The sequence below is a fragment of the Pseudorasbora parva genome, chromosome 18 (genome assembly GCF_024679245.1).
Source record: "Pseudorasbora parva isolate DD20220531a chromosome 18, ASM2467924v1, whole genome shotgun sequence".
Classification (NCBI taxonomy): domain Eukaryota; kingdom Metazoa; phylum Chordata; class Actinopteri; order Cypriniformes; family Gobionidae; genus Pseudorasbora; species Pseudorasbora parva.
The window spans coordinates 13985171-14003625 of record NC_090189.1 but is presented as its reverse complement, the minus strand read 5'-3'; the positions used below and the strand labels follow the sequence as shown (position 1 = coordinate 14003625).

The 18455-nt window shown below is 35.4% G+C and overlaps 2 protein-coding genes across 2 annotated transcripts in view; both read left to right on the top strand.

The window, feature by feature from the left end:
- npdc1a (neural proliferation, differentiation and control, 1a) overlaps positions 1–8762 on the top strand; it is a 31964-nt gene extending 23202 nt beyond the window's left edge. The window contains exons 3-9 of the mRNA XM_067424774.1: positions 1281–1373; positions 3806–4006; positions 4442–4508; positions 5087–5168; positions 5282–5361; positions 6043–6142; positions 7741–8762. Of these exons, the coding sequence (XP_067280875.1) occupies positions 1281–1373; positions 3806–4006; positions 4442–4508; positions 5087–5168; positions 5282–5361; positions 6043–6142; positions 7741–7812 (695 nt within the window). The 3' untranslated portion in view covers positions 7813–8762. The remainder of the gene's footprint in view (positions 1–1280; positions 1374–3805; positions 4007–4441; positions 4509–5086; positions 5169–5281; positions 5362–6042; positions 6143–7740) is intronic.
- Positions 8763–13831: 5069 nt separating this feature from the next.
- Positions 13832–18227, top strand: pou5f3 (POU domain, class 5, transcription factor 3). Its single transcript, XM_067424742.1, has 5 exons — positions 13832–15359; positions 15447–15558; positions 15642–15772; positions 17243–17407; positions 17496–18227. Exons 1-5 carry the CDS (start codon positions 14613–14615, stop codon positions 17754–17756), a joined length of 1416 nt encoding a protein of 471 aa, XP_067280843.1. The 5' UTR covers positions 13832–14612; the 3' UTR covers positions 17757–18227.
- Positions 18228–18455: the final 228 nt, after the last annotated feature.

The following is an 18455-nucleotide window of genomic DNA, read 5'->3' as shown; positions in this document are numbered from 1 at the left end:
TTAAGTAATCAACTAGGGGTGGTTTATAGCAGTATTTTTTGCAATACAGACTTTTTAAAATTAACCAACTATGGCTGTTTGATGTAATTGAAGTTTGCAATATATTTTATATTATTTTGAATATATAATATTAACAAAATAGGACTGAGTGATAAAATTATTTATTTATATTACATTTAAAATGTATTTAGTTCATTTTATAAAAAATTAAACCGCTTCAGGAACAGATGCTATATAAAATTAACCAACTATGGCTGGACAATATATTGAATATTTATGATGTATTGTTTATTAAATATAAATATAAAATTAGATTTATATAAATATAAATATAAGATTAGAGCTGATTTTAGGCACAAATTGAAAAAAAAAGTTTTGTGTTTGTTTTATATATATATATATATATATTATATATATATTATATATATATATATATATATATATTGTTGCCATTATAAAATTAACCAACTAGGGCTGGGTAATGTATATTGAATACTTGTGTGTCGTTTATTATGTATTTAATATTTATTGTTATATATATTATTATGCTGGTTAATATTTAAAAATTCTTAATAATACCAAAAATTCAAAAATAACACTTTAAATACAAATAATACTGCACTCCAAAAACGCTTTGGAGTGCTAAGACAGACTTATTTTAACAATGTATTTTATTTTTTTATAGATTTATTTAACCACTTCAGCTCTCCGCCCCACATTTGTGTCCAAATTTGCATACGTCATAATTATTTGAAATTCGCTGCAGAGCTGAAGATGACAATAGAGTTTTGCTTCCTTTCAGTGAATAAGTTCTTTCGAAACATTTTACTGAATGTTCTAGGAGTTTCTGTGTGTGAGATGTAATGAACGATCTTACACCCCCTCTCATTGGCCACACACACGCACACACACACACACACACACACACACACTCCGACTGGTTGCCCGGGGGGACGATCTTCCATAGTCTTGGAATGCAGCTTACTGTCTGGCCAAACGCACCATTAAACCATGTGCTGCTTTTGTTTTCTGTTTAGAGCGTGTCAAACAAACAACACCCTGGCACACTCTCACTCTCAGGACACACACGGTCCAATCATCAGTCTAATGCTCTCATATATAATATATATGAATTATTATAAATTTTCATACTACACTCCCTGTGCAATTGAGTGTAAACTAAGTTCAAGAACTATATGTGGTAAGTTGTTTGTAAGACATGGTGCCATGATTTTTGTATTTTTATCATATGAAATTCAGCTCTGTTTTTGTTTTCACAGATAAAGCATCCTCATATCCTATTGTCGATGAAGAAATCGACTATCTGTCATCTATCATTGCCAAACAGCAAAAGTCAGAAGTCAAGCAGCCAGGTTTGAACCTATGTGATCTTAAAATATGTGTGGTTATGTTTATTTTAGTAGTTTAGCGGGTTTATTGGTCATGATTCATAACAAACCCTTCTGAATTTCTTCAAAAACCAAAAAGCCAAAGTTTTAGTTTCAATGTGGTGTGACTTGACCAGTGGTGGAGGAAGTACTGAATCTCAGTACTTAAGTAAAAGTACAAATAACCAGAGCCATATTTACTTAGGTAAAAGTAGAAGTACTACAACGACAATCCTACTTCAGTAAAAGTAAAAAAGTACTTGATTTTAAATGTACTTTTAATATTAAAAGTAAAAGTACTTGTATAACAATTGATTCTCTTAATGTCTATATTCTAATAATTAAAAAGAAGAAAACGGTATGGGCTGTGGCGTTTTAATTCAGTTTGTTTTGGGTTAATGTAGGCTAATTGTGCTTATCATCTGTTGCCCAGTTTACATTCTGACTCACAATATCAGGGTCATCTGCAGAGTTAAATATCAATATTCAGAAGTAACATTAAAGGTGCACTATGTAGTATTTTTGCAGTAAAATATCCAAAAACCACTAGGCCAGTGTTATATATTTTGTTTAGTTGAGTTCCTACAATATCCCAGATGTTTCCAACTATTTGTAAATTGTGAGAAAATTGCTATTTTAACTAAGGACAGGGACGTTTCAGCATAGCGTTTGACAGAGTCGCCTGTCAATTGCGTCATATCTGCGTTACCCTCGGTTTCGGCTTTTATTTGGCAGGAGCGCTTTACTCTTAGCAGTGTGAACAAGTGAACGCACGGAGTAAAGTCATAACGTCATAACATCGTTTTAAACATACTTGTATCTAATATGATAAACAGAGCTCCCTTACCTCAAAATCATGACCGGAAGAGCGGATCAGTGCAGGCGCCCGGCGACTGTCTCCCGTCCCGTCATAATAAAAGTCCCGGTATTCGCGAGGCGGGTATTTGTTTAACAATCGCTCCAGCAGCTGTGCTCAGGTCCATAACACTCGGTCCTGCTCTGCTTTAGACTACAGTAATGTTAATAACCGCATGCATGAACCTGATTTCTGCCCGAGTCCTATTTTCCACCGGCTGTGATGAGAAGACCACATCTCCCAAGATGCTGCGCTCACACGTTGCGTCATCAAACTAGGCATTTGTTTTGAATAGGCGCCCTCCAGTGGACGGAAAGTTCCATAGTGCACCTTTAATTTAAATATAGGATATGCTTCAGCTTTCCTTTTATATTCTTAAATTTGATCAATGAATTAAGTTAGAATAACGCTATATGGTTGTTAAATTAAATAATTTACACTGACAAATTACAACTGCATTAAATAATGTTATGAGATTGTTTTAACTATATATTTTTAATACAATAAGAAACGTTGGAAAGAATGTTTAAACATGAAACTAAACTAGCCTACCAGTAGGTGGCGGCAGGTCTTAATGAGTCATTGAGGTCATTGAGGTCATTGAGTCGGTTCGTTCAAACGGCTGATTCGTTCATGAATGAGCCAGTCGTTTACGAGCAGGTCATTGAATCTTTGATTCAACCGATTCAGTCAACGCTGAATCATTCATTAACGCTATTGCTGTGAGATGCGTTGTGGTTCTGATGTGGAATTATGATCTGATCTTGGAAATATTTTCGCTGCTGTAATAGAACAAAAGCAGTTTATATTGCATCTAAAAGTTAAGTGACTAATTTTAATTAATTGTTTATGGAACTGTCATGAAATCAGTGTCACATTTTCAGTGGTGATGGTATTCAGGAAAACAGCACTCTTGGTCGTGTCATGTGATGTTTTTTAACTGTATTATACATTATAAAATATAAAAACCTTCACATTTTGAATATTTACAGCAGTATGTTACTGAGTTTCTCTGTAGGAGTGGCTTTGGTTTGTTTCCATTTCTCCTCGAGAGGCTGCGCGATTGTCAACAGCGCAACCGTCAGTTCAGACATTATTATCCATTAATTATCCGAACAAACCTTAATCTCAAGCCCTGAAACTGATCAGAAAATGTAACGAAACGTTGTAGAAATATAGTGGAGTAGAAAGTAAAATATTTGCTGCAAAATGTAACGAAGTAAAAGTAAAAAGTATGCACTATTGATTCTACTTAAGTAAAGTACAGATACATGAAAAATGTACTTAAGTAAAGTAATGAAGTATTTGTGTTTCATTACATTCCACCACTGGACTTGACATGTAACGGCAGCTTTGGATAGCGAAGCCTTTGCCACTTAGTTAAAAGTGGAAAAACACTGCAAATCAGAATGTAGTATTTAGGGACATGAGAGAAAAATAATAATTGTAATGTTTTCTCTCTCTCTCTCTCTCTCTCTCTCTCTCTCTCTCTCTCTCTCTCTCTCGCTCTCTCGCTCTCTCTCTCTCTCTCTCTCTCTCGCTCTCTCCATCCCCTCTATAGACTCTCACTTACAGTCTCCTCCACAATCCCAGTCAGAATCGAAGCAGAAGAGTCTGAGCAAACCAGCTTTAGAACCAACAACTGGAAGTCCGTCGACACCACAACACCACACACCTAAATCTCACCAGCCAATCACAAACTCGTCCAACCGCCATGGGCCGATCGCTTACCCCCACCCTTCCAGAGACAGCCTGCTAGTCTGTACGTGTCTTTTGATTCACGTCTAATTATGATTGTGTTGAAGTGACGCCTTTGATCATTCCAGCATGCTCTGACCCGGTTTCCACAGAAATCGAGATGCACTCATTTTAATGTCATTTTACCGCATTTACTATGGTTTGGCTGGCCTACATCCCCGACAAAGATGACATTTTAACAGCTGGCCCATCACATGATATTTTGCATTTTTATAACCGGCTTGTCCTCGAATGTTAGCATATTGTGAGCCTCTCTGAATAATGTGGAAATCTGTCTGGCATTTATCAATTTACACACTGCGCTCTCTTTACAGTGCCACTGAGTGCGTCCCTTTTTAATGAAGCAAAATCTTCTGTTTATGACAGTCCTCCTCAAGTTTTCTTGTCTGTCTCTGTTTCTGTCTTCTATAATTGTGTGTGTTTGTGTCGCTGGGAGCAGTGATGATATCCTTGTGCATTATTGTGGGGGCCGTGGCACTCGTTGTTGCTGCCGTCTGCTGGATCAGGTAAATTGAATCTTTTTATTATTGTTATTCTTTATTATCAGTTTTTGTGACAATCTGTCAATTTCAAACAAACTCCCTGTTCAAAAACTAATGAAGATAACCCTTCTAAATAAAAATGGGATCTCCAGTATTTAACCAAAGAAAGGAAAATGAAAATATTGCTAGTTTATTTTGGACTGCATATGATAAATAATAGAATTATAATATATGTTATAAAACTTATTATAAAATAATGCAGGAGTTATAAGTATACATACAAATGTGTGTGTGTGTGTGTGTAATATATATATTTTTTTATCTTTTGAAGAACTTTTGTTGTCAGTGTGGTTTTTTTAATTTTGTGTTTAAAATAATATATTTTTATTATTATTATTGTAGTTTTTCAGTGCATTATACATAATTTTGCTTTATCCTTTATCACTTTTTAAAGTGTTTTTTATTTATATTCTAAAAATATTTTATAGTTTTATATTCTATCTTCAGTACAGTGCACCTTTTGCAAATAACTAATATTTTAGGAAATTATGTAAGTGTAAATCTCAGAGTTTTCTATTGCAAACCTTTTTTTTTCCACATAGGTTTCAGAGAGAATCTCATCTGGCTCAGAAGGTCGATTACCCTGCGTTTAATGCCGCGGGCTCTGAGCGCAACAATACTTCTGTAAGAGAATTCGTATTAATACCAATTCATGCATCCAGAAAATACTATAAACACTTGAGTACTTCGTCTTGTAAGATTTAAGTGTTTACGAGCATTTTCTTTCCATGTTTTAGTCTGGGGATAAAACACTGGCTCACAGTGCTCAGATGTATCACTACCAGCATCAGAAACAACAGATGCTCTCAATGGAGAAGTAAGCCCAAAACATGACCTGTTGATTAGTTCAGTCACTTTAGCATGCCTTTTCTCTTCACCGCTCTCTGTTCTGGTGATTTCCTTTAACATAATTTGAGCATTTTTATCACAAGTCGCTTTAGGAGATTGCTAATTAAAAACGCGTGTGTTTGTAAAAACACCAATGTTCCTCGCTCATTTCCTTCCACTTTCGTGTATATAAATAATGTTAAGACTACTGGGTTGAGTTAAGTGGCATTTGTGACAGTTTATATTACATGTACTAGTATAAAAAAATATTTTGTCTCTCTTTTTTTAAATATCCATGTAATGCATTTAAAATGGGTCAGTGTGAAAAGCCAATATGTTAGCCAAAAATGACTTGCATTTGTATTGTAATTTAAAAAAAAACAATAACCTGCATTATTTAGTGAAGAAAAAAAAGAAAAGAAAAAAAAAACGTTTTAGTTAGAGGCGTAAAGTTTTCATCCTTTTTAAGTTTGGACTACTGTTTATGAAATGTAGAAACATATTTTGATATGTCCCTATTGTGCAAAAATGATGACATCATGATAACAAAGTCGAAGTATCCATTGCATTTTGAGAGATTAATTTACTAAACTTTGCATGAAAGTATCATAAAAGGTGGTCCATATTATATCAGGTATAACCATTAATTATTATTTGTTATTTTCTACAGACATAAAGCAGAACCTAAAGTCTCAGAGTCTGGGGCCACGTCAGATGAGGAGAATGAAGAGGGAGATTTCACTGTGTACGAGTGCCCTGGACTGGCACCGGTGTGTACACTTTTTTTTGCATCTCTATCCCTCACTTATCTAACAAACTGTGTGTGTATGTATGTATGTATGTATGTATGTATGTATGTATATATATATATATATATATACAATTTAAACAGACTCCAAACGATGCCTTCAGATCTCTGACCAATTTTAGAGAGAATCCCCCTGCAAAGAGAATACAACAGTTTGTATAGAATAAGAACATGGCAAAGGTGTCCTAATTTTTCTACAATATGATTCTAAAGTTCTTCATATGTATATTTCAGAAGACTTTTAGGTTACTGGGTAAAATGGAAGTTTGGATGTTTTGACATTTGTCTGGTTTTGTTTCCCCTTTTGTTTTGTTCAGACATGATTCAGAGACTCTTTGACCCAAGTCTTAGGGACAGCTAGTTTCCAAAGCATATTCATGTTATAATTCAGCAAGAAAAAGAAATGTTAGTTATGATTAACAAAAACAAAACATAAATTCTCCACAATATATAGAGCACAGGTCAAAAGTTTGGAAACATTACTATTTTAAATGTTTTTGAAAGAAGTCTCTTATGCTCATCAAGCCTGCATTTATTTGATCAGTAGTACAGAAAAAAACTGTAATATTGTGAAATATTATTTCAATTTAAAATAGTGTTTTTCTATTTGAATATACTTTAAAATATAATTTATGTCTGTGATGATAAAGCTGAATTTTCAGCATCATTACTCCAGTCTTCAGTGTCACATGATCCTTCAGAAATCATTCTAATATGCTGATTTATTATAAATGTTGGAAACAGTTGTGCTGCTTAATATTTTTTTGGAACTTGTGATACTTTTTCAGGATGAGTAAACAGTTAAAAAGAACAGCTTAAAATAAAAATATATGGGGAAAAAACTTTACTATCACCTTTTTTTGCTATTTAACACATACTTGCTGAATAAAGGTATTCATTTCTTTCAAAACTAGAAAGAGAAAAAAATGACTGACCCCAAACTGTTAAACGGCAGTGTATATTATTACAAAATATTTCTTTTTTTTTAAATACTGTTCTTTTTTTACTTTTTATTCATCAAATAATCCTGAAAAGAAAAAAATGTATCTAAAATGTATGTAAAAAATATTTCTATTTTTTTTAAAAATACTGTTCTTTTTTAAATTTTTATTCATCAAAGAATCCTGAAAAGAAAAAAATGTATCACAGGTGATAAAAAAAAAATATTAAGCAGCACAACTGCTTCCAACATTGATAATAAATCTGCATATTAGAATGATTTCTGAAGGATCATGTGACACTGAAGACTGGAGTATTGGGAGAATGGAGAATATTATACCGTTTTTTTTCTCTGTTCTTGATCAAATAAATGCAAGCTTGATGAGCATAAGAGACTTCTTTCAAAAACAGTAATGTTAGTAATAGTAATGTTTCCAAACTTTTGACCGCTATATACATGTGTGTACACACAAACAAACACACACACTTTAAGAGCCACGTGTATGTGGTGTAGAGATGCTTTCCTGGTCCAGTCCTAAGACAAACAAAAAGAAGCAGTTCTGACCAGAAACAATAATGACTACTATGTTTGACAAAATCTTCTTTTTTTGTTTTCTGCAGACTGGAGAGATGGAGGTGAAAAACCCACTGTTTGACGACTCCACCATCCACTCCCAGAGAAATCAAAAGTGACCTGGACACACACCCCTGCTTACTTTTACAATAGGCCTAACACACCTAAAAGCATTCCTCCATAGGGTGAAGTTGTACCACATACAAATGATGACATCCATACTTAAATGAAAAGGAAAAAAAAACTATGAGACTGTTTTTCCTGGAACATCTGAGGGTACGTCAGACCCATCTCAACAAAGTGAAAAGATACCCAAACTCTAAAGATACTGAAGAAGTGAAAATATGTAGAACAACTATAAGGAAAATAAAGTAAAAGACAGCAGTGGTTAAGAAGTGTTTCTTGTACTCAGATGCCGATAAATCTGAAAGAACTGCACCGCAAACTCTCAGTGAAAAACTCAACCAGCCTTTTCATGCGGTTTCTTTACACCACAGCTTTATTCTTTAAGTCTGGTGTTGGTTTTCTCTCACTAGCTTTTAAGGTCTCCTCCCTTTTAAAATCATTCCTCTTCATAAGGGTCATGTACTTCCTCTATAGGTATCTTTATAAGCATCTCTTTTGGTTGGATGTCATTTTTTAAGCAGTGTTCTCCAGAAGCACCTCTTCTTCTTAGTGTGTATAAGAAATACACAGTGGGCTCTCACACATTGTATTTTGTCTCTCCTTATCTGAATATTATTTTCTTATTATCAACATTTGGTTGTCTTCATCAGTGCTGATCTAAAACAAAATAATATATTCTTTTTTTCTAATTAAGACGTTTTTTTTGTCACTTTAGTAATTTTTCCTCTGTATGTTTTTCAATGAAGTATGATGTCTCGTTTGTTTGTTTGTTTGTTTGTTTGTTTGTTTGTACCCCTCAGAAAAAATCAAATTAATTTTATTTAATGATATAAAGATTGTGTCAGGGAATACTAGTCAGAATGAAACGGAGCTGTTGTGATTCCTGTGCTAAAGCCACTTTAGTGTAAATAAATATATAAAGAAATAAACTTAAATAAATCTACTATATTGTATTTCATTAAAGCGTATGGTTGATAATGACATCATACCATCACAGCTGTGATGAATGTTATAATTCAACATTTGCTGTTCTAAAACTGTTAATAACTGTCTTGTTTGGATTCAAATAGAATTTTTTTGTTTGTTTACTTAATTTTTTGCAGTGTAACGCATATGTCCTACCATTCAAAAGTTTGGTGTCGGTAACCCTTTTTTTTTTTTTTTTTTTTTTTTCTCACCGAAGCTGATTAAAAACACAATAAAAACAGCAACATTAATATATATATATATATATATATATATATATATATATATATATATATATATATATATATATATATATATATATATATTATTACTGACCCCAAACTTATGAGTGGTATTGTATTGAACATTATTCAAAATTATTAAAATGGTATATGGCATATAAATATTTCAAGTGGGTATTTAAACCACATTTGTTTAATTATTAAAGAATTTATACTATTATTCAGTTAAATGCCTTTTTGTATTGTGTATATATATATAGCTTCCCATCAAATTACATCACATTTGTGAACCTGGACCACAAAACCAGTCAAAAGGGTCAATTTTTTTTCAATTGAGTTGAATAAATAATCTTTCCATTGCTGTATGGTTTGTTAGCATTGGACGATATTTGGCCGAGATGCTGCTATTTGAAAATCTGGAATCTGGGTATGCAAAAAAAGGCCTTTTAAATTTGTCCAAATGAAGCCCTTTAACTAATAATACATGTTTTACATATTTACGATAAAAATTTACAAAATATCTTCATGGAACATGATTTTTACTTAATATCCTAATGATTTTGGCATAAAAGAAAAAGTGATTATTTTGACCCATACAATGTATTGTTGGCTATTGCCACAAAATATACCTGTGCTACTTATAATAATAATGAATAATAATGGTTCAGGGTCATATTTGTGCATTAAATGCACTGTTCTATAAATCAAGTAGGATTGTATGGATAGTGTTGCATCAACCCTGTGGATATGGAGGACTTTCATTGTATGTTTGACCTCAAATCACTGATTATTATAAACCAAACATCTATCAGTTTCATTTCTATTCATGTTTGTTTTAGGTTGGCGCTGAAAAGTCTTGTTCTCTGAAAGTAAACTGTAGATTAAATGTTTGTCCTCTCCAGCTCAAGCATCCAAACAGAGCGTGGCAAGAGCAGACACAACCTCCCCCCAATGCAGGCTCTTTTCTGCGATGGGCCACTTATCTGCCCCATAAGGTGTGGTTCAGAGGAGCCCATCACAGATCCAGCCTGACGGAGGTGTCTATGGGGGGGAGAGCCATTAAAGGCCATTGTGACCATGAATGGTGAGGAAGGCAGCCATAGGCCACCTGATCAAGATATGTGGGGAGAGAGGCAGTAGTCGTCAGCAGGGTGTCAAAAGCAATCAAAAGGCCATCGGACAGGTTGTATAAGTGAATAGAGCAGAGGGAAGAGGTCACAAACCTGTTTATCAGATACTTTATGTTACAAAATTCATTCAAGTTTTAAAAACATCTTCACTGATAACAAGCTTTTTCCCCCCAGACATAAAGTCAGATTAATAAGGAACTATTAAAATGACCTTTAATATCACACAACGGTTTTATGTCTTGGCATGTTGCACAAGATGTTATTTATATGTTGGAAATACGATAAATTGCATAACATAGAATATATTTATCTAGATATTCCTGCTGTCATTATTCAAAAGAATACAGTCAACAACTGAAAATCAACTTCCATTATATATCATTATTATTATTTAGATATTATTATATTTCTATCATTTGAATTTGTTACATTTTTAGTTGCATTTTTTATTTTTAGTTTGTATAAAGTTTAAATTGTATTGTCTTTGTCATTCTTATTAGTTGTTGTTTTAAAAATTACACACACACACACACACACACACACACACACACACACACACACATACACATATTAACTTTGGTTTTGGTAAGTAGTTGAAATAAAATATTTCTGTTAATGTTATTTTATTGCGAGTAACAAAAAACTTTCTCTATAATAACCTTATTTCATATAAATAATACTTTAGATGCCATGTTATAATAAAGGGAGATTATGAAATGGCTTGAAGATTTGGGTGAAGGAAACAAAACCAAACATGAAGCTCTTACATGCATCTATAAAAAATACATTAAAAAATTATCTAGCCTATTTCATTTCATGTGTGTGTGTGTGTGTGTGTGTGTGTGTGTGTGTGTGTGTGTGTGTGTGTGTGTGTGTGTGTGTGTGTGTGTGTGTGTGTGTGTGTGTGTGTGTGTGTGTGTGTGTGTGTGTGTGTGTGTGTGTGTGTGTGTGAGAGAGAGAGAGAGAAAGTGGGGGAGAGAGAGAGAGAACGAGATGGCTATACATGAAAACCTCCTACATGGAGAAAAAAAAAAAAAAAAATATATATATATATATATATATATATATATATATATATATATATATATATATATATATATATATATATATATATATAATTATTATTTTATTTTAAAATTTTTAAATTTAAATTTTATTTTTTAGATACATGTAAGAGCTTCATGTTTGGTTTTGTGTTTCCTTCCCCCAGATTGCAATCTTCAAACCATTTCGCCTCAACCATAACCATATATACGCCCTTTTATTATCACCAAACGCATTTAGTTCACACATATATGTGATTCTAAAAAAAAGCTGATGTATCAAATGTAAACAAGGGTGGGGTGATGATTTTGCTCCACATTAATAGCAACCGGAAACAGCTCGGTGCAGTGCCTGTCTTTGTGTGTTCATGCTTACTCTGATAAAGTTATCTCAAGAAAAGATTCGCTGAGTATAAATTTCCCAGTGCACAAGCCATCTAAATAGACACGGCCTGCCAAACAGAGCCACCCGGGAGTGTTTTGCGGCCTAATCCTGGTTCTGCCGTCCCTCGCTGCACACCCCACCGGCCTGTGTCATCTCTTTCCACTTTCTCCTCCTCTGTCTGCACTTTACATAACAATCCCCACCAAGTCCATGGGCCAGCACAAAGCCTGCAGCAGTGGTTTGATGTCATTTAAAAGCTTTGACTGGCCCCGGAGGCCTCCTGTGTGTCCTTTCCTCGGCTTTGTGACCAGGAGAGATGGACAGCTCGGTTGTGACCCATAGCTCCTGGTCTGCAAGAGTGTGTTTGAAGGCAGGGGGTTGATTGTTGTTGAGTTGTGTTGGCTGTGCTTGCACTGATGGTGCCGGTGTGTGTGTGTGTGTGTGTGTGGTGCCCTGGGTGGGTGGCGAAGCATCAGAGGGATTAGACAGGGAATCAAAGAGTTATATGTGTGGATGCCTTAACATAGGTCTACCATGCAGTAAGCGTATGCGTGCATGTGTATGCTGGAGAGAGACTTTAGTGTGTTAGTGAAACTTTGAGGACTTTTTTGAAACTTTGTTTGTTTCAGAGGAGGGGGTAGGGGAAGAATCAAAGGGTTGAGACTTATTGTTCAGTGCTGAAAGGCAGCTAATGGCCGGCCATCGCAACTCTGGATCTGGAAGCGGCGGGGGGCCTCGGGCTCTTCTGGCACAATGCCTCCCCCATCCACTTTCCTGCGGCGCGTCTTCCTGCCGCAATCTGCACCGATCGTCTCGGTCGGGGGTGCACAGCTGTATCGATGCTTCTGTAGAGCTTTTCCAAACTGTAAACAGCGTTTAATGAAACAAAAAGCAAGCTCTATATTATTCCGTAAGCGCATGAACGAAGCTTGCGCTACTTGCTAGACCTAGCCTAATCAATATATAATGTATAGGTCTATATAATATTTAGAAATTATTGTAGTTTTAGGCAACCAAACTTTAAAATGTTTGTCGCGCACTCATACTAAACTTTTAATATATTAATAGGCTAAATAAAATTCGATAAATTCTACTTTGATTGTATAAATCGAATAAATAAGCCTTTCTAGCTATCCTTCTAAGATATATTCTAACGCCTAAATATAGGTTTTAAAATAGGCTACATTTTTAAAAATGTGTTAAAATTAAGGAGAAAACATGTTTTTAATGCATTTGAAATGTATGTACATTTTTAAAGGGATATGATGAAAATTAGAAGTGATATGGAATAAAATCATCAGATTTCATAATCTGCTTTCGCATCATAATCTGAGACAGTAGCATAGTAGCCCAGGCTATAAATTGTTGCATTATACACTGTAAACAATTATTTGTTGGTTTTTGTTGGTTTAACTTAAAAAAGGTTAGTAACCTGGTTGCCTTAAAATTTTGAGTTTATTGAAATTAAAAATTTGAGTTTATCAAAGAAGGAAATGTGTTTAATAAATAGAAACTTAAAATAATATTGTATCTGAACCACATAAAAAATGTGATAAATCATGAAAATAGCACTATTTGGCATGTTTCACTTCGTCATCAGAAATAAAACACACACAATTACCCAATATGCTTACAAAATAATTTAATAATATTTTAATAAAGGTTGTCGAATCTCAAAAAAAAAAACATTTGTATTAACTCAAAATTTTAATTTCAATGAACTTTCTAAAGAATTTTTTACAGTGTATGAATCCATTGACTGCTGTCTTTAATATATATATATATATATATATATATATATATATATATATATATATATATATATATATATATATATATATATATATATATATATATTAAAAAGTTTTGTTAAGCATCTAATAGCCTGCTGATTAGATTTTTAGAGTTAATTTCTTATTGGATACAATTTAAACTAAATGAATGAACTAAAACTTAAAACTGAACTAAATGACATTATTCCACGTCACAGTAGTATCATCTTTTTTTTTTTATTAATACCCTTGTATAAAACGGCTTTTATCTTGTTCAACAAGCAGCTTGAAGGTGGGAGATGTGACGCTTGTAATCCAATTGCTTATCAGCAACAGACAAACATTTAATCTTTTATTTATCTTCACCAAATAGAACAGAGAAAAATACAAGTGAATCCACATAGTTTGAAATAGTTACATTCAATATAGGCTATATGAAATCTGAGTTATAAGTATAGCAATAGTACACGGAGTTATAAATATAGCCTTTAAAATACCATAAAACTTGCCGCTCATTTTGTGCACTATAAAGTGGATTTTCCCACGGATGTTAAGAATTTCGTTATCAAGAACAACTCATTAAGTGCATATTACTGAAACAAAGTTTACTTAATGTGGCATGAATATAAAACGCATGAATATAGTCCTATTTGCATTGTAAATTCTCAACAGGCATAAGAGATGCAGCTTAATGTTACTGCCTGTTACTTCAAAACAAAATGACAGATTATGCATTTCAGAATATAGATACATTTAAGATTTGAATTAAGTTCAACTTTCTCATTAGGATTTTATATATAGTTTGTGTAGTTTTGGAAAATGCATTTATATCTATTTAGCTACATATCTAACTTTCTCAAAATGTCCTCACCCAATGAGAAAACCAAGTTCATTCACAAAGTCAGCTGTGGCTTATTGTCTCAGGTGACCAATAGGAGAGGAGATGTTTAAGACCCCAGCCTCCAACTCCGATTGATTAGGAAAACCTGCGTGGGACGGGATCAGAGTTGAGATTGGGAAGAGTTGGAGAGTTCCTAGCTCATTCTAAAGGCCTAATTGATGGCAATCACACAAGAACTTCATACTTTTCAGCACAGGCTGGTGTTGGGACGCACAATCTGAGGCTTAGAGGTGTTGCTTTGCTCGTTTTTACAAGAACATCCTGGCATGGAGGTACTGATCGCCGATTATTGATTATCAAACCTGCAGTCTCAGCGCTTTCTTGTTTGAAATCTAAAGAACTTTTTTGTGGAAGATGACGGAGAGAGCGCAGAGCCCGACAGGAGCAGACTGCAGATCCTACGAGATCAACAGGGCCATGTATTCTCAAGCCCCGGGCCTCGATGGACTTGGCGGCGCGTCCTTGCAGTTTGCGCACGGCATGCTTCAAGATCCAAACCTGCTTTTTAACAAAGCCCATTTCAACGGAATCAGCCCGGCGACACACCAAACGTTCTTCCCTTTTTCTGGCGATTTTAAAACGAACGATTTGCAAGGTAGTGATTTTACGCAACACAAACACTGGTACCCGTTTGCTGCCCCCGAGTTCACTGGGCAGGTGGCCGGGGCCACGGCAGCCACCCAACCAGCAAACATCAGCCCGCCTATCGCTGAAACCAGGGAACAAATCAAGATGCCATCTGAGGTCAAACTAGAGAAAGATGTTGATGAATACGCCAGTGAAGAAAACAAGCAGCCGTCACAATATCATCTCGCTCCCGGGACATCATCCGTGCCCACCGGGGTGAATTATTACACGCCCTGGAACCCTTCGTTTTGGCCTGGACTGTCTCACATCACTTCCCCCGCTAATATTTCTCAAGCTCCCCCGACACCGTCTGCATCATCTCCCTCTCTGTCTCCGTCTCCACCCGGAAATGGGTTCGGAAGCCCGGGATTTTTCAACGGAGGCTCCGCGCCAAACATCCCCTCGGGTCAGGCGCAAAGCGCAGCCAGGAGCAGCGGGTCCTCCAGTGGAGGCTGCAGTGATTCTGAGGAGGAGGTGAGGGTTTATTTTTAGTTAGTTACATATAGAGGAGTTTGAGTGTACGTATAACTTAGTTGTTTTGCTTTTATAAATACATTTTAGGAGAACCTGACCACAGAAGACTTGGAGCAGTTCGCTAAAGAGCTCAAACACAAACGCATCACTCTGGGCTTCACACAGGCAGACGTGGGACTCGCGCTTGGAAATTTGTATGGTGAGTTTCACGGTCTTTAACCATTATAAATAAATAAATGTATATGTGAACTGTTCGATTTATTTAATTGTACTTGTGTCTAGGCAAAATGTTCAGTCAGACGACTATCTGCCGCTTTGAGGCTCTCCAACTTAGTTTCAAGAACATGTGTAAACTGAAGCCGCTGCTACAAAGGTGGTTGAATGAGGCCGAGAATTCAGAAAACCCTCAGGATGTAAGTACACTACATTTACACTAGGGGCGCTCAAAACCCACTATCTATAGTGTCACTGAACTTGAGGGTAGTTTTCTACCTCAGTCACCTGTTTACAACACGCGGGCTATGTTAGCTAGAATAGTACCGTGCCATTTTGGTGGGCAGGGTAAAATTATGGCCTATGCTTTACAGTGTAACTGCACACATTGGAATTAAAAGGTTCTATCTGACTTTTGTCAATTGAGTTCTTATTCTGAGAACTTATTTACAATAGGCTAAGTGATGTTTAGCCTAAATTGAGGCTTTTTATTTAGGAAACAAAGTGGTTCTCTATTTACAAAGTGGAATGGGATGCAGAAACTTTGAAGCTCAATGTCTTCTAAATTGACAATGAAGTCAGGTATTATGCTAAAGAAATGTAAATTTACCTTATCCATTTTCTAAATATAGCTGCTATTGCTCTTGTTGTGATTGAATTATTTTTTTATAACCTAGAACTCTAAACTAAAATTGGCTTAAAAGCTCGCATTAAAGGTTTAGGTCAATGGCAACCAACTGGTTGAAGGTCCAAATCAATGTCTGCACGAATAGGGTCTTGTCTAGCAAACCGATCTGTCATTTTCAATTAAAGCGTGTACTTTTTAACCATGAATACTCAACTTCAATGTTGTGATTTCTTCACACAGTGTGACGTCTATGTCAGAAAGGTCATGTGCTGTACAGTCCCAGTGTAAAAACAAACGTGCAAAGACTTAATCAAATGCCTTTTGCAAAAATAAAGGTTAAAAAAAACTGTTGGACTATTTTTCAAGTTGGAGAACGTTTTTTCTGCCACTGGCCTGGGATCAGAACTTCCAACTATGTCACGTGACCTTTACAGTGTGATGTCATGCACGTTGAAGATTTACAACACTCAAGTCAAGCATTCGTGGTTAAAAAGTATATATAAATTAATTTATTTTCCACAAATGACAGACCGTTTTGCTAGATAAGACCCTATATTTCTCAGCTGGGAACTCTGAAGCCCTTCAAAGTCCTTTGAAACTGCATTGATTTGGACCTTCAAAATGGTGGTTGCCATTGGTATGTACTATATGGAGAAATATCCTGGAATTTTTTTTTTTTTTCCCCTCAAACTTAATTTCTTTTTGACTAAAGAGAAATTGAATGAGATGGGTCTGAGTAAATTATCAGAATTTTCATGTGTACGCCTACATACATGATGGCAGTCTTCAATAACGTTGACTGGCAGCTGTACATGGCTATGCATGACATTCATGGCTAATAGACAACTTTCTGACTAGGACATTGACTTTAAGCTTCCGCTTAGAAAAATAGTCCAGTACGCTGTAGAATATCAACCTAGGTGCAATGGTATTGCAAGTTGTACATGTTATTGTACACATCTGAACTTTCAATGCAGTGATTCATGTTTAATCTGTCTCATGGGCCTTTTTATTGGAATTTATTTTTTTATATATCTTCCAGATGTATAAAATTGAACGGGTGTTCGTTGACACAAGAAAAAGAAAGCGGAGAACCAGTTTGGAAGGCACTGTCCGCTCTGCTCTGGAGTCGTATTTTGTGAAGTGCCCCAAACCCAACACTCTAGAGATCACACACATATCTGATGACCTAGGCTTAGAGAGAGATGTAAGCATGCCTCAAAGTCTTTGCACCCTTCATAATTAGTCAGTGCTTCTAAAACATTTTACATGATGTTGTTTGTCTTTTTCTTTAGGTAGTACGTGTCTGGTTCTGCAACCGTAGACAAAAGGGAAAACGCCTAGCATTGCCCTTTGACGACGAATGTGCCGAAGGGTATTATGAGCAGAGTCCACCACCTCCGCCCCACATGGGTGGAACAGCCCTCCCAGGGCAAGGCTATCCTGGACCAGGCCATCCCGGAGGAGCCCCTGCCCTATACATGCCATCCCTCCACCGATCAGACGTTTTTAAAAACGCTCTGCATCCTGGACTGGTGGGTCACCTCACCAGCTAACCAGCTACAGATGCCTGCTAAGATTTTATAGATATTCTCAGAGCCAAGCTATGGAACAAACCAGTCATATGATTTATTTTTATGTAAACATTGCATCTGTTTATTTGGTTCTTTCCGTACATGCCTTTTGGACACTCTTAATTGCATCGTGTCTGGTTTAGACTTTACCTTGCACACTTGCAGCCTGATGGATCTTTGTATAATGGGTGCTTTGAAATGCGTTTGCACATGAAATCATAGGTTCAGATTTTTAGTCGTTTTTATGACTTTTTTTTTGCTCCTGTATCAATTTTTATGTACTTATGTTTGTCTTTTATTGTTCAATAGTTGGTGTTTTTTTTCAAAGTATTTTCCATATATCTCCGTACTTTGTAGTTTTTCTCTTCTATGTGACCAGGCAGCAAATTCAAGACTTCATAAAATTGTATTTTGACTAATTGTTTCATTTTTAAAGAGATGGATTTTTTTTTTTCATCAGTACAATTTGGAGGAAACCTTTTTCAGATGGTACACAAAGAACATCAGTCACTGTTCTTTTACTCTAAATACTTGCACTCTCCCATCTCCAGTTGAAAATAATTCTGTGTAATCTCTTTATCAGGGTAACTATATAAATTTGCTGCCAGTTTGAAAGCCTCTGTGGAGGTCATGTGCCTTACCTTATGGTGTTTTGTATCATGCATGCTCATCCCTGTGCAA

Coding starts and splice junctions, on each gene's coding strand:
- pou5f3 (XM_067424742.1), top strand. CDS start 14,613: ATGACGGAGAGAGCGCAGAGCCCGACAGGAGCAGACTGCAGATCCTAC. Junction 15,360..15,446: donor GCAGTGATTCTGAGGAGGAG/GTGAGGGTTTAT, acceptor AATACATTTTAG/GAGAACCTGACCACAGAAGA. Junction 17,408..17,495: donor ACCTAGGCTTAGAGAGAGAT/GTAAGCATGCCT, acceptor CTTTTTCTTTAG/GTAGTACGTGTCTGGTTCTG.